The 15,678-nt window shown below is 47.7% G+C and overlaps 1 protein-coding gene across 2 annotated transcripts in view; it reads left to right on the forward strand.

Annotated features, from left to right (window-relative positions):
• LOC133503426 (single-stranded DNA-binding protein 3-like) overlaps positions 1-10,076 on the forward strand; it is a 29,632-nt gene extending 19,556 nt beyond the window's left edge. For both annotated transcript variants that reach the window (XM_061825068.1, XM_061825069.1), the window contains 11 exons: positions 1,638-1,701; positions 2,040-2,113; positions 3,154-3,218; positions 3,299-3,347; positions 3,545-3,580; positions 3,665-3,716; positions 3,800-3,864; positions 4,721-4,799; positions 4,905-4,933; positions 5,701-5,802; positions 6,782-10,076. In XM_061825068.1, coding sequence (XP_061681052.1) covers positions 1,638-1,701; positions 2,040-2,113; positions 3,154-3,218; positions 3,299-3,347; positions 3,545-3,580; positions 3,665-3,716; positions 3,800-3,864; positions 4,721-4,799; positions 4,905-4,933; positions 5,701-5,802; positions 6,782-6,811 — 645 coding nt within the window. In that variant the 3' untranslated portion in view covers positions 6,812-10,076. The remainder of the gene's footprint in view (positions 1-1,637; positions 1,702-2,039; positions 2,114-3,153; positions 3,219-3,298; positions 3,348-3,544; positions 3,581-3,664; positions 3,717-3,799; positions 3,865-4,720; positions 4,800-4,904; positions 4,934-5,700; positions 5,803-6,781) is intronic.
• The last annotated feature ends 5,602 nt before the right edge of the window (positions 10,077-15,678 follow it).

Genomic DNA, 15,678 nt, shown 5'->3' on the forward strand with positions numbered 1-15,678 from the left:
ATGTACAATGCGCACCACCAATTTGCTGCGAAATGCAAAAATCAGGAAAACCCTTCTACTAATGTACAATGCGCACCACCAATTTGCTGCGAAATGCAAAAATCAGGAAAACCCTTCTACCATTGTACAATGCGCATCACCAATTTGCTGCAAATTGCAAAAATCTGCAAAAACCTTCTACTAATGTACAATGCGCACCAACAATTTGCTGCAAATTGCAAAAATCAGGAAAACCCTTCTACCAATGTACAATGCGCACCAACAATTTGCTGCAAATTGCAAAAAATCAGGAAAACCCTTTTACCGTTGTACAATGCGCACCAACAATTTGCTGCAAATTGCAAAAATCAGGAAAACCCTTTTACCATTGTACAATGCGCATCACCAATTTGCTGAAAATTGCAAAAATCTGTAAAACCCTTTTACCATTGTACAATGCGCACCACCAATTTGCTGCGAAATGCAAAAATCAGGAAAACCCTTCTACCAATGTACAATGCGCACCAACAATTTGCTGCGAAATGCAAAAATCAGGAAAACCCTTCTACCAATGTACAATGCGCACCAACAATTTGCTGCAAATTGCAAAAATCTGAAAAAACCCTTCTACCAATGTACAATGCGCACCACCAATTTGCTGCAAATTTGCTGTCATAGAGTTCAGTTTGGGGGTGCACATTACCGTAATAAATATAAATGTGTAACATAAGACATAGAATATCATATTGAAATGTATATGTATACCTTATTTTTTTACCACTCTATCTACCTGGATACAACTATACAATGTGATTGTATTTTTTTGTTTTTCATCCATACCTAAATATATTGCGCTCTATTAACTTTTTAAAAATATTTTGGGGAAAAAATGTGCACATTATTTTTGAGAAATTATGGTAACTAAGAATTAAGCACTCGGTTAAGCCCAGGACAATTATCGTGGAACCCAGACCTACTGTATGCGTGCCTCAACTTACGGGTTTTTCACATCACGAGCCGAACAGCCGTTAGAACGTTCGCAGGGCCTCCAATCGACCCCAACTCCTGGCATCACTGTCTCAGCCACGCCTCCTAAAGGGACACATTTGACAGACTAGTACCGTAATTTCCGGCCTACAAGCCGCAAATTTTTTCACACGCTTTCAACCGTGCGGTGATGCGGCGCTAGCGTTAGCGCACCTGATCATAAGCCTCGGTACACAAAGAGTTTAACGCTATCGCCGCACTAATGCTAGCGCCCTGCTAACACTAGTGCCGCGTTAATGCTAGCGCCGCGCTAACGCTAGCCCCCTGCTAACACTAATGCCGCGTTAATGCTAGTGCCACGCCAACGTTAGCACGGCACTGGTGTTTAACTGTGTACCGAGACTTATAACCAGGTGCGCCCTGTAGGCCGGGAATTACGGTAATTAGTTTTAAAATTATTTTTATTCACGTGAAAGAGAAGAGGGGGAACTTATCGATGATGAATGTTTTTTTTTTTTTTTCGAAACAGTATCTCTTTAAAGTTGTGCCTTGCTTTATTTTGATTTCCAACTAAAGGTTAGCATTCATCAAATGACAATTTGACTGAAAGTTAGAAATTGATTTGCGTGAGAGTTACGTATGAATTTACGCGATGTATTTGTCCCGCACAGCCACCAGGCGGGGGACCCGGCCCGCATCCCATGTTGCCTAATATGGACCCCACACGACCGCAGGGTAAGCGTCCTTCCCGTTTCCTCTCGAAATTAAAAATAAAAAAATGAGCGATGCTTAAAGTGACGTTGCGGGCTGAAATGATTTTTAACTGTGCAAGGGGGGAAGTCGTTTACAACAGTCAGATGGCTTGGGGGCTGCTGTTTTGGTTAGCAACAGCGATGAGCAATATTTACGAACTGACCCGGTGTTGATCATAATCAAAGGGAAAGAACGGAGGGGGAATTAATTTTTACTGCCGGGAGGGAGGGAGGCGGCGTGTGCCGTCGAGCGGACGTTTGAGCAAATGCGGCACGTGCAGCGGTTTCCAGTGGTCACATCGCCTGTCTCCGTCCCGCCAGGTCATCCGAACCTGGGGCCCATGCAGAGAATGAGCGGCCCGCGGGGGATGGGGCCGATGGGGCCCGGCCCGCAGGTAGGCTCCCCTCACGCGTGACAAAACCGCGGTAACGTTTCGTTACGCGAGCAGCCACAAGTGATCGCATGGAACTGTTAGTTGTGGGTTTTTTTTTTTTTCTCCATTGACAAAATTACAATAATAAGTGCAATGAACCCATTTCTGCTACATATCAAGAAGACCATATGGGGGGAAAACCATTTTTCAAGATGTATAGCTAGTTCAGATGATGATTTATTTTATTAATATGTGGAAAAATTTGTTACAAGTGCAAAATGATGGAACCGAAGTATTTCTTAACACCTGTTCGGATTCTCCCGCTGTCAAGAAATGGGAGGCTTACTGTAATTTCCGGCCTATAAAAAAATGTGTGCATTTTCAAGCGGAAAAGGCAAGAGTGAGACCGGTAGAATATATGTGCCGAGGAAGTGACTTTTACCGGCCCATCCCTGTTAGCGCTGCGCTAGCGTGTTACTGCCGTGTCTCAGTTATTTTTATCAGTATGATTTTTTTTTTTTTTTTAAAGTAGCCCTGTTAGCGCGGCGGCGCTAGCGTTCAACTCTCTGTACCGTCTTTTTTTTTTTTGTAAATATCTGGTGTTTCAATGTCTGTTTCAACGTGCGCACTAGCGGCTTTTACACGGCTGTGGCCCATTTATGTACCAAATGGTATTTCCTTTGCAAATGCACTGGGTGAGGCTTATAACAAAGTGCGCTCCCTCGGCCGGGAATTACGGTAATTGTCTTACATCTCTTTGAGGAAAGTAAAAGAACACACCTTCGCTTGCACCGTACTCCGATTGAGAGGCAACGCTGCTTTCTTCAGGCTATTTGTCGCTCAATGTTGACGTTTACTACAAAACTGACTAAAAAAAAACCGAGCAAATTAAAGAATGGATATTAAAATACTCAAATGTTCAACCAAAACATAATTTCATTTCACACACAACGCCATAGACGCGGTAATGGAAATTAGCTGCAGCAGCGATGTTTGGCTTAAGATGCTAGCTTAACAGATTCCGAGTAGCATCACATACAAGCACGATAATTTCTTTTCAGAACTTCGGCGGCGGGATGAGGCCGCCGCACAACGCCATGGGCCCCGGCATGCCGGCAGTCAACATGTGAGCCGTCGCGTCAGCCGCGAGCCGCTTCGAGCACGAGCGCCAAAGTGCGGTTTTTAACGCTGCTTTTTGCCTTCCAGGGGTCCGGGGACCGGGCGACCGTGGCCCAATCCCAACAACGCTAATTCTGTAAGTAGAGACGGAGAAGCGGCGCCTCGAATTGCGCCGCCGGGCTCCCGTCTGGGATGCAATCGGCGTGTTGCGTGTCAACGGTTGCCACGGACACGGGAACCGACGGCAATAACGCGATTAGCATGATGCGCCGATAATTGACTTTTGAGTTCTTCCCGTCTTTGGTCGGTAATGGCCGCTCTTCTTGTTTACAGATGCCTTACTCGTCGCCGTCTCCCGGCGCGTACGGGGTGAGAGGACATCTTTTTTCTTGTAGTTTTTAAAAAAAGAAACACTTCCCGGAAATGTTTCGTTACTTTTGGTGTTTCCTGCAGGGCGCATCCGGAGGGGGACCGCCGGGGACTCCCATCATGCCCAGCCCCGCAGGTGACCCCCTTCCCTCCTCATTTACCCCCCGTGTGCGTTCCAGTCACATGACTGCTCATCTTATTTGATTTTTTTCTTTACAGACTCCAACAACTCTGGCGATAATTTGTACACCATGATTAACACTGGACCCGGCAATCGAAATAACGTACGTTTCTTCCGATCCGGGTTTTCTGTTTTACGCTGTGAAATTGAAACGGAGGCGGCGCGGAGGCCTCATGTCGCAGTCGACGGTTTGCCGGTTTCTACTCTCAACTTCCGCTGAGCCCTCTAAATGGACCTTTCTGATGGCAACCTTAAGCTCCGCCCCCCCATTGGCTACATTTGCCATGTCCCACAAGCTTCCAAAATGGCGACCGAACATAACAATTCGAATTCGATTCTCTATCGGGTATTCCAGATAAGATCGGGGTATGTTTTTTGCCAAATGCTTCAGACTTGTCCAAAAGAGTTCTACAGAGAGGTCTCAACTATTTCACGCAAGGATATGTACACGGAATTGAGATTTTGGACGAAGCAGGACGCGACGTCAGAGTTACAGGGAAACGTTGGCGATCGATGCAAAAAAAGTTTGACGTCTCACAAACTTTATATTGAAATCCAGCAGGATGAAATAGTGAAATGAATCAAGCGGGCCTCTTGTAACCGAGCCGGATATCTTTCATCAGCAATGAACGTTCCCCAAGCGCATCTGAGGACCATTTTCTTAGTAACATGAACTTTTCCAAGCGCACGCTAGTGACAACCAGCATTGCTTTCGGGGCAACACGGCGGCATTGTCGCTTTAAGACAATGCGGCTATCTGATTGGCTATGATTGTACGAGTGATTGACAGGTCGGAAAGGTCCGTTGTCTGTGGGTGGGAATGTTTGGTTGTCTCTATGGCAACCATTATTGGTACCGGTCAAGTGACCGCGACTTTGGAGGTTCCAGTGTAGCTACTTTAAAAAAATTGGGGCTTGTTTGCCGGAGACGAAAAACCCCGCACGTTGTTTCCGCTTCAGTTCCCGATGGGCCCCGGCTCCGACGGACCCCTGGGAGCCATGGCCGGGATGGAACCGCACCACATGAACGGCTCACTAGGTAAACACGCGTGCAGTGAAGTACACGTGCCTGAGAAATCCATTGAAGTGCAGTCGCAGTAGTATTTGTACTACCTGATCATGATTCATTTTTTATTTTTTTAAGGTTCTGGTGATCTGGACGGAATGAACAAGGTAAACCTCGCAACCGGCCATGTGACCAAGCAGTTTTGCACAAAAAAAAAAAAAAAAATAGATATATATGTATATGGATGTATATGTGTACACACACACACACACATGTACAAGCGGCAAAGAAAATGGATGGATGAGTTCAAGTTCCGTCCGAGCACCAATACTGGTATCGGTCCATCCCTTGTGAATAATCAAAAAATGAAAAATAAAAGCAAATAATCCTTTGCAAAATTTTGGCAAAACTATATTTTCTATTTTAAATATGAGCTCAAATAATGTACAAAGAATTACTACTGTAGTATCGTCTTACTGTATAAGATCAATTATTTGAATTTCTAATAAAAATATATACGCGGTAAAAATAATAGTTATAAAACATTTAAAAGATAAATTATTTGCACTGTGGTTTTATTGGACTGGACGGTGCATCAGCTGGTATAGCATTTGCCTCACAGTTCAGAGGACCCGGGTTTGATCCCGGCCCGCCTGCGTGGAGTTTGCATGTTCTCCCCGTGTCTGCGTGGGCTTCCTCCGGGTGGGCACTCCGCTTTCCTCCCACATCCCGAAAAAAACACGCAACATTAATTGGACACTCCAAATTGCCCGTAGGGGAGCTCGCGAGTGCAACTGTCTGGACGTGTCCTGCGATTGGCTGGCGACCGGTTCAGGGTGTACCCCTCCCGCCTCCTGACCGGCTCTCCCCGCGACCCTCGTGAGGATAAGCGGCAAGGAAAACGGATGGATACTCACATTGTTGTCGTTTGCAGAATTCTCCAAACAATTTAAGTGGCATTAGCAATCCCCCCGGGACCCCGAGGGACGATGGAGAGCTGAGCGGGAACTTCCTTCACTCCTTTCAGAGCGAGAACGTACGTCTCTCGCCGTATTTCCGGCCGCCGCGAAATCGGTTGTTGTTTAAATTATGTTCAAGGCTCGATTCGCCCTGCGTGTCTCAAGTCAGACAATTCAGATTTTTTTTTTTTTTGGGTTATCTTGCCATCAGAGGGCGGACGTCTTCCAAAACAAGTCCAACTTGCCGTCGGCGCTTTGAGTTGTTTTTTTTTTTTTTTCTTTTGTCGTTTTGGACTCGTTGGTGCAGACAATGTGACACCAGCGCTCCCGTTCTTGCTCCTGGACCACTTTTGGGATTTTCGGGTGGGGTTGGAGGGGGGGGGGGGGTTTTTTTTTTTTTTTTTTTCTTTCCTCAACCTTGATGAATGATTGGCACAACATACTTTTATGAAGCGTGGCTGCTCACGGAGGCAATACTTTAATTACAATTTTTGTCATTTATGAGCATATCTACATTTGAAATAAAGACGACAGAGCAACTAGTTCGTTCCCACGCCGACGTTTACTTCAGAAGTTTCAGGTGGTAAAGCGCTGGCCTCACAGTTCTGAGGACTCGGGTTCGATCCCGGCCCCGCTTGTGTGGAGTTTGCGTGTTCTCCCCGTGCCTGTGTGGCTTTTCTCCGGGCGGGCACTCCGGTTTCCTCCCACATCCATTAATTGGACACTCTAAATTGCCCATAGGTGTAATTGTGAGTGTGTCTGTTTGTCTCTGTGCGCTGCGATTGGCTGGCGACCAGTTCAGGGTGTACCCCGCCCGCCTCCTGCCCGTTGACAGCTGGGATAGGCTCCAGCACTCCCCGCGACCCTCGTGAGCATAAGCGGCAAAGTAAATGGATGGATGGATTTTCACAGCTGTTAGAGACAAATTTTGTTTTCTTTTCACATTCTTTAACGCACAAAATATTCTGCCGCGTTTTTGAAAATAGATTGCATGAAAAATGAAATGAAGCCAAACATTTGATGTGTGATCATTTTTCTTGTGGCCTTCGTCCGCAGTACTCTCCGACCATGACGATGAGCGTGTGACCCGACTCCCATCCTCCTCTCTCCCCGCCAGCCTTACCCCTCGTAATTTGCCATCATTCCAAGGATTCGACACCCCCCCCCCCCCCCAAATCATTCCTGTCGGGCACGGCCAAAGGCATCGGCAAAAGAATCAGGGATCCACACTCGACGCCAGAAATCCTGGAACACGGGGGAAAACAAACCGGCCCTCGCACGACAAGGCCCCGGCTACTGAAAAGATGGATCGATCCACGACGGCAACGTGCCCCCGCCCCCGCCCCCGCCCCGACACGCAGGGCCCCAACCACCCACCCGGCCGTGGTTTACCTCTTTTCTGAATGAATTTGCGCAGGAAGCGTCTCCCCTCCCCGGCTCGGGTCCACTTCAAACACTGGAGAGTCTACATACGTGTACATGTGCATCGTGAGCTTTTCCCAGTCCAGTCCAGCCCCCCCCCCAACCCCGTCCGCCTTCTTTTCTGTGTCGCCGCCGTGCAAACGGACAATTTCATGTATTATCATGTGTTTCCCCCGCATATTTGGGATTCGTTACTTACAAATTTGGAAATTTTAAAAAAAGAAAAATCCAAATTCTCTCCGGTTTGCAGACAAGCTTGCAGTGAAGAAAATAAGTATTCGAACACGCTGCTGTATTGCACATCATGGAGGGGTCTGGAATTTTCATCGTAGGTGCACGTCCACTGAGAGAGAGAGAGAGAGAGAGATCATCTCAAAAGAAAAATCCAGGTCAGGATTCAAGTACCGTAATTCCCGGCCTACAAGGCGCGACTTTTTTCACAGCCGTCGTGCTAGTTAGCGTTAGCCCCGCCACATTAACGTGGGCACCACCGTGCAAGCGTTATCACCGCTGCGTTAGCAATAGCACCGCCCTGCTAGCGTTAGCGCCGCCATGTTAAGGTTAACGCCGTCACATTACCGTTAGCGCCACCGTCTTAACGTTAGCACCGGCGCATTAGCCTTAGCGCCGCCACGCTAGCGTTAAACTCTTTCTATCACCAGGTGCGCTCTGTAGGCCAGGATATCACGATACTTATTTACAGCTATATTACAAATAAATCGTTAAAAAAATCCTCCATTGTGATTTCTGGATTTTTCTTTTTCGATGATCTCTTCTCACAGTGGACGTGCACCTCCAATGAAAATTTCAGACCCCTCCACACGGTTTCTAAGTGGGGGAACTTGCAATATAGCGCGGTGGTTAAATACTTATTTTCGTCACTGTACATTTGCCATATTTGTTTGTCGGTGGTGCCAAGGAACTATGTTGGAGTTAAGGGGGAGGAGCGTTTCACCTTGGACCCCCTTTGACTATAAAAGTAGTTCTCCGGCGCCGTCTTTTTATTAGATTGGCCAAATAGAAAAATATTACTTTGCTGCCATTTTGTGGCATTTATAGGCAATTATATATCAGAAAAGGGGGGGGGGGCAATTACTTTTAGATTTGGGGTATTTGTTATGTATAGTGGGGTTGGGGGGGGGGGCACAGTTCTTCAGTTTCACGTGTCCCAAGGATTTTTGTCTGCAAGCTGGTCAGAATTGATCATGAAAGCTGATGAGCCCTCAAATGGGTGGGGCGGGGTGGGGGGGACCCTGCCAAAAGTTGTTTTAGCCTTTTTTTTTTTTTTTAATTTAATTTTTTTTTTTTTTTTTTTTTTTTTACTGCTTTTAAGGTTTCCCATTAAGTCCGTCTGGCTAGCAGACGTGGGCCCAATAAATGAATGCCGACACTTATGCAAAGCAGCTTGAGCATTTTTATTCTCCACCCCCCCCCCCATCTCCAGCTTCAAGGCCGCGACACACTTCGACCTCACTAGTAAGACGATTCGGTGCACTAGTAGAACGGCTGGCCTACAAGTTCCATGTTTGTTTGTTTTTTTAATTACAGTGTGACATTTTTGCACACATTTTTACATTTTTTTTCAGCAAAATGATTGCAAGTTACTTCTTGGGTGCCGATGAATACAAAGGGCCTACCAGTTTTAAAAAATTAATATTCATCAATGTAAAGACATCACATTTATGATGTGACGATGTAAAAAGTTGGCACTAGTATTGTAAAAGCGTGTTCTCTGTGTGTGCTGCATTGTCTTACTAGTGAGGTCCAAGGTTGTACTAGTACACGAATTTGACCCATATGCTCAAAATGGCTTTCGTAGTGCTGCCCCCTAGTGGATTTATTTTATTTTTATTATTTCTCATGCGCTCACGTCGTTCTCGAACGGCATCACTTGTAATTGTTTTCCACCCCTCCACGCCCGCATATTTTTTGGGGAGTAATATTTTGATACAATCTTGGACCCGAGTTCGTCAAAGCCTCCCGAGCAGATTCTCACCGGCGCCGTTCAAAACTTAGCAGCGGCCGTTTAATCGTGACGTTGATGATTTTTATTCGCTTTTTTTTTTTTTTTCTCCCTTTTCCTGTGAACATTACAGACGTTTGTCCTGTTGTCTTTTATTTGCTTCTATTTTTTTATTTCAAAATTGAGGAAAGATTGCTTGTTAATATAATTTTACAATAACTTAACTTCTAGTGTCTGTTTTTATTTGTATTTGATTGTATTTTTAGAAATTTTTTTCTCTCCACTCACTGGGAACATATGGACGCTGCGGACACCGTTGCTATTTATTAGACAGTTAACAGACATTATCATTCAACTGAGGCATGGAATAAAAATGTGGCTTTAATATAAACTTTTTAGGTTGATCTGTCTCCAGTTTTCGGGAAGGTGCAAAGTTTTTGACGGACGGTTTCACGTTTCTCGACCGGGAACGTGTTGCGCACGCGCGTCGAATGGGGAAAAATTCCACAGCAGGCGTGAAACTTTCCGGGAAGGCCCGCCTGCGCCTTTCTGTGACTCCTCCGGTCTCCGTGGCAGTCTGGTGGAACAGCTGGTAAAGTGTTGGCCTCACAGTTCTGAGGACCCGGGTTCGATCCCGGCCCCGCCTGTGTGGAGTTTTCTTCGGGTGGGCACTCCTGTTTCCTCCCACATCCCCAAAAACGTTAATTGGACACTAAATTGCCCCTAGGTGTGATTGATTGTGACTGCGGCTGTTTGTCTCCATGTGCCCAGTGATTGGCTGGCGACCAGTTCAGGGTGTGCCCCGCCTCCTGCCCGTTGACTGCTGGGATAGGCTCCAGCACTCCCCGCGACCCTCGTGAGCAGGGGTGCCCAACACGGTGCCTGTGGCCCGCGAGGAAAGCTCTAAAAATACCATAGAGCACAAATTGTTACTATTATTTGTGTTTTAAATTCTGAATCTGACTTGCTTACGTGAATGGACATTTAAGAATACCTGTAATGTCATTCAATACAATAAAAAAAAAAATATTTGATGTACGCGTAATTGGACGGAGTCTGAAATTGGCCGCAAAGGGGTCACGTTGGCCTTCATACGATCGGTGCTCACGAAGTAGCCCTCGGCCTCAAAAAGGTTGCTGAGCCCTGCTCGTGAGGATAAGCGGTTAAGAAAACGGATGGATGGATTTATTTATTTATTTCACTTCAACGGGGAGAACGTGCAAACTCCACACAAGGAGGGGCGGGGCTTGAACCATGCACCTCAAAACCGTGAGGCCAACACTTTACTGCTGCGCCACCGGTTAAGGGTTCAAGTTTGGTTGGTTTCAAATTAGGGCTTTTTGAAACAAGATTTCAAATTCGGGTTGACAAAACTTTACAGGGAGTCACTGATGGTGGAGCGGTACACACGCCTGCCTTTGATTGCGGGCAGCGTGGGATCGATTCCCGCTCAGTGACGGTGTCGATATCTGCTCTGCGACTGACTGACTGGCCATCAGTTCAGGGTGTAGTCCACCTTTTGCCTGAAGCTAGCTGGCGACCCTTGTGAGGATAAGGCGCCTGGATACTGATGTGACATGACAAAATTTTGTGGTACGGGACTAGTTTTCCAAATTAGCGTTCACGCTGTTAGGGTTAACGTTTCAAAATAGGGTTTAAAATAGATTAGTAGGCTTTTAAAATTTGTATTTTCAGGCTTGTGTGTTGCCCAAGTTAAAAAGTACAATAATATATTTGTAAAGATTATTTATTAATTCCATTTTTAAAAAATGAAGTGGACCCAGGCGTAGTCATTCGGGGGCACCGCCAGAGGGCGCCCGCGTCGCATGTTTTTCCACAGAAGCCGTCGTCCGCGTTGCGTAAGACGACCAACTTGCTGGCTTCCGCGTTCGGGCTCGGTGCGAGTCCAACAAGCCCAACAATGGCGCAGAAGCGAGCCGATCGGGCGCAGGAAGTGACCTGGCTGGGTGGCAGCCAAACTTCCTGTGGAACAAGAGCCCGCCGGATGTATGCGCCGGCATCACAAACGGACCTCTGTTCCCGAGCTACCTCATCCTAATTATACGCCCCCCCCCCCCCCCCCCCCCCAGTAATAATAGTCGCCCTTGCCCCCGTTTTTTTGCGTCCTCGGCACAGAGCGTCCTTTGTGGGCGCCGCCATTGACTTGCACTCGTGTTGTGGCAAGTTGGCAAAATCGGGCGCTCGATTATTTGTGACGGCCGCAAAAAGGCCCGCAGTCACAACACGACGGCAGCGGAACACAAAAGGGGGGCACCGACGTGAAAACCGATCCCCGAGCTCATCCTCATTAGTTCCCCTTTCCTCCCATTTCGAGCAAAACGACCGCACACGGTGGCCTCGCCGTTCTGAGGACCCGAGTTCGACCCCAGACCCGCCTGCGTGGAGTTTGCGTGTCCTCCCCGTCTGTGCCTGCGTGGCTTTTCTCCGGGTGGGCACTCCGCTTTCCTCCCACACCCCCAAAACATGCAACATTAATTGGACACTCTAAATTGCCCGTAGGTGTGATTGGATGTTAACCAGTTCAGTGTGTAACCCCGCCCGCCTCCTGCCTGTTGACAGCTGGGATAGCCTCTAGCACGTCCCGCGACCATTGTAAGGATAAGCGGCAAAGAAAATGGATGGATATATTTTAATGGGATTTTAGTGGGTGGCAACCAGTTGAGGGTGTACCCTGCCCCCCTCCTGCCTGTCGAGAGCTGGGATAGGCTCCAGCACTTCTCGTGACCCTCGTGAGGATAAGTGGCAAAAAAAATGGATGGACGGAAATTGAAGTTGTGGTCTAGCTCACGAGGGTCACGCAGAGTGCTGGAGCCCATCCCAGCTGTCAACGGGCGGGGTACACCCTGAACTGGTTGCCATCCAATCACGGCGTGGGGCAATTTAGAGTGTCCAATTAATGTTGCATGTTTTGGGGGTGTGGGAGCCCACCCGGAGGAAACTCCACACAGGCGGTGCCAGCATCGAACCCGGGGACCTGAGAACTGTGAGGCCAACGCTTTCCCGGCTGACCCACCGTGCCGCGCCCAACTTCATTTTCCCCATTTCCAGAAAACAAACTTGCTCTTTTTTTTTTAAATGTACCCCTCGACATGAAAATGAATTCCCCTTTTAACCCCGACCAGAACATTCGGAGACGACGCACAGCCGACGCTTCTCGTGACGCAAGTCCGATTGCATCACATTCCTCCATCTGCGTGACCCAAACGGTACACAGATCAGATTGTTTCCAGACAGTAAACAAAGCCCGGAGAACATGACCGTGCTCGCTACTGTACTGTAAATATACCGAGCCCAGGGGGGGGGGGGGATTTTTTACTGTATTTTTCCACTGCGGCGCAACGCGATGACCGTACTGTTTATTTTCCGTGTTCAACTTTGACCAACGGCAAGAAGGTCGGCTACCCGATTACCCGGAGGCGGGCAGAAGCCCGAAGCCGAACTCGACGAACCCGTCGATCCGGAGAGGTCGCGCCACTTTTGGACTCGCCCTCCTTTTCTTCGCTGGCCGAAGCAAACCGTCGCCGTCGTGACTCGGGGAAGAACAACCCGATTGTCGCGGGCCGCCTCCTTCGGCGGAAGCCGAATGAGCTCAGGGACGAGCTTCACATTTCAAAGACTCGGATTTGAGAGTGCTACAAATCCGGTTTTGATGATTCCGAGGCTATGGAGCTCATTTACACAGACGTGCGAGTTTGAGCTTTGACCTTTGGATAAGTGGGAACAGTCGATCGAGTATCCACACTTTTATCTTCTCCTTCTTTTCCTTTCGGCTTGTCCCGTTAGTGTCGTCTTTTTCCATCTCGTGCATCTTCCTCTCTAACCCCCCCACTGTCTTCACGTCCTCCCTCACCACATCCATCAACCTTTTCTTTGGTCTTCCTCTCGGTCTCTCTTCCCTGGTAGCTCCATCCTTACCATCCCTCCTACCAATTTCCTCCCTCTCTCGCCTCTGGACTTGTCCAAACCATCGAAGTCTGCTCTCTCTCGGACCTTGTCTCCAAAACCAACTCCAACTTTGTCTGTCCCTCTAATGAGCTCATTTCTAATCCCGTCCAACCTGCGAGAACCTCAAAATCTTCATTTCTGCTTCCTGTAGTTTCTTCAGAGTCACTAGTGTCTCTAATCCGTCCATCACGGCCGGCCTCACCACTGTTCTGTTTTCTAAACTTCTCCCTTCGTCCTAGCGGAGGCTCTTCTGTCACATAGAACACCAGACACCCTCCGCCAAACTGTTCCACCCCGCTTGGACCCGTTTCTTCACTTCCTTTCCACACTCACCATTGTTCCGTACTGTTGACCCCAAGTATTTGAAGTCCTCCACCCTCGCCATCTGTTCTCCCTGGAGCTTCACTCTTCTTCCTCCGCCCCTCACATTCACGCTAATCTTCATTCCTCTCCTTTCCAGCGCGTGCCTCCATCTTTCTAATAGTTCCTCTGCCTCCTCCCTGCTTTCACTGCAGATCACAATATCATCTGCGAACATCATCGTCCAACCGCATTCCAGTCTAACCTCAATCTGGCGGCCTATCCATTACTACCGCAAACAGGAAGGGGCTCGGGGCGGATCCCTGATGCAGTCCCGACTCCACCTTAAATTCTTCTGACACACCTCACCGCCGTTCTGCTGTCCTCGTACATGTCATACATACAGTACATATTTTTCCACCACACTCATTCACGCACATGCACATATACTCGGTACCACATCGATACGGCTTTTATCTTTGGTTCTGTACTTAAACAAAGTAGCTGTAATCCACATTTCTTTTTGGGGGGGGGTTCCTAAATGCAGTGCCGCTAATGATGGGAATTTATTGGGGGACCAGGATGAACCCTTTGACACCATTAACGTGACCTTTAACCTGTATAACTAACTAATAAAGGTAACGAAAAACAACAGCGAAATGGAGAACTCGGGACCTCCCAAATAAAAATTGATAAAAGACAACAATAATATCGATCGGCGGGGGTGTTCAGCAAGACTGAAGGAAGTGCCGGAAGTCCTGGGAAGTCTCGGCCAGGCGGCAGCCACAAATTTCCCACGTTCAAACCCCGCAAAATGTAGAAATGAGACTTTTGGGGCGTACTTCCCAAAAGATCTGGAATTGGAACCGCGGTGCGCCGACTTCTCCCATTAGACGTGACATGGCGGCCCTCTTCCGACTGAAAGCACTTTTTCGTTTTCGACGCTCGCGGTGGAAATGCGGCAGAACAAGCCGCGACATGCGATCTGATAAGAAGAAGAATTTCTCTCTCCAGAAGTTGCCCTGCGTGCGACTCGTCGCCCCCCAATTTTGCCCCAAAAGTCCCCCCCCCACCACCACCACCACCACCACCACCATTTGCCTGTTCCGAGAAAATGTCGACAATCTGTCAATTTTACTGTCTGTGTGACCGAAGCCGCGCCAGTCAATTGCATTGCGGGTGTTTGCTCTGGAATTGCTCAAGAGCACGTGATATTCTGCAGCGCCTCGACCCCCCCCCCCCCACACACACACAGTTATTCCGCGCTTCCTTCGGGACACGTTGGGAGCAATTTGCCGTATTCCCGCAAATTTCGAGTGCACCCACGATTCCATTTTTCAGAGGGGAAAAAAACAAAAACGAAATCAAAGTTACATTTTTCAAAAGATTCACACCATTCAAATTTTATGACGATTCCCCGGCAAAATTCAACCGTATTTCAATTAATATTGCACACTTTCCTGCACAAAATTTTTCATACGATTCAAACCAATCTTGAAACTGTTCCGTTCATTCGGGACAACTTAAACATTTTTTCACATTTCTCAAATTCTGACAATGTCACAGTAAAAAAATTCTCAAAACTATTTGACACAAATTTTCACCCCCCACCCCACACACAAAATTTGTCAAGCAATTCATCCGATTCCAAAATGAAAACTTTCCGCATTCCGGCGATGTAAACCCACTCCGTTGGACAGCTCATTCCATATTTTTCAGTCTTGCACATTTCCCAATTCAATGCGGACATTTTACGTGTTGACCGCCTGCTTCCCCTTCGTCTAAAAAAGTCCGCCGTGAAACCATCTGGCTCGTGACATCACCCATTCAGGGTAAAATTCTCATCCATTTTCTTACCTGCTCATCCTCACGAGGAGTACTGGAGCCTATCCCGGCTGTCAACGGGCAGGAGGCGGCGTACACCCCGAACTGGTCGCCGGCCGATCACAGGGCTCATAGAGACAAACAGCCGCACTCTCAATCACACCTAGGGGCAATTTACAGCGTCCAATTAATGTCGCATGTTTTTGGGACGTGGGAGGAAACCGGAGTGCCCACCCGGAGAAAAGCCACACTTGCAGGCACGGGGAGAACACGCGAACTCCACACAGGCGGGTCCGGGATCCAACCCGGGACCTCAGAACTGTGAGGCCAACCCTGTACCAGCAGATCGACTGTTCACCCCATTCAAGACATTTATGGGTATGAGTGATAACATTCCCAAAAATTCCTTCATGTACAGATTTACCTACGCTATATCAAATAAAAATTGTCCAGTAGATTAAAATCCAAATTATTAAAA

This window comes from Syngnathoides biaculeatus, chromosome 7, assembly GCF_019802595.1.
Source record: "Syngnathoides biaculeatus isolate LvHL_M chromosome 7, ASM1980259v1, whole genome shotgun sequence".
Taxonomy (NCBI): Eukaryota; Metazoa; Chordata; class Actinopteri; order Syngnathiformes; family Syngnathidae; genus Syngnathoides; species Syngnathoides biaculeatus.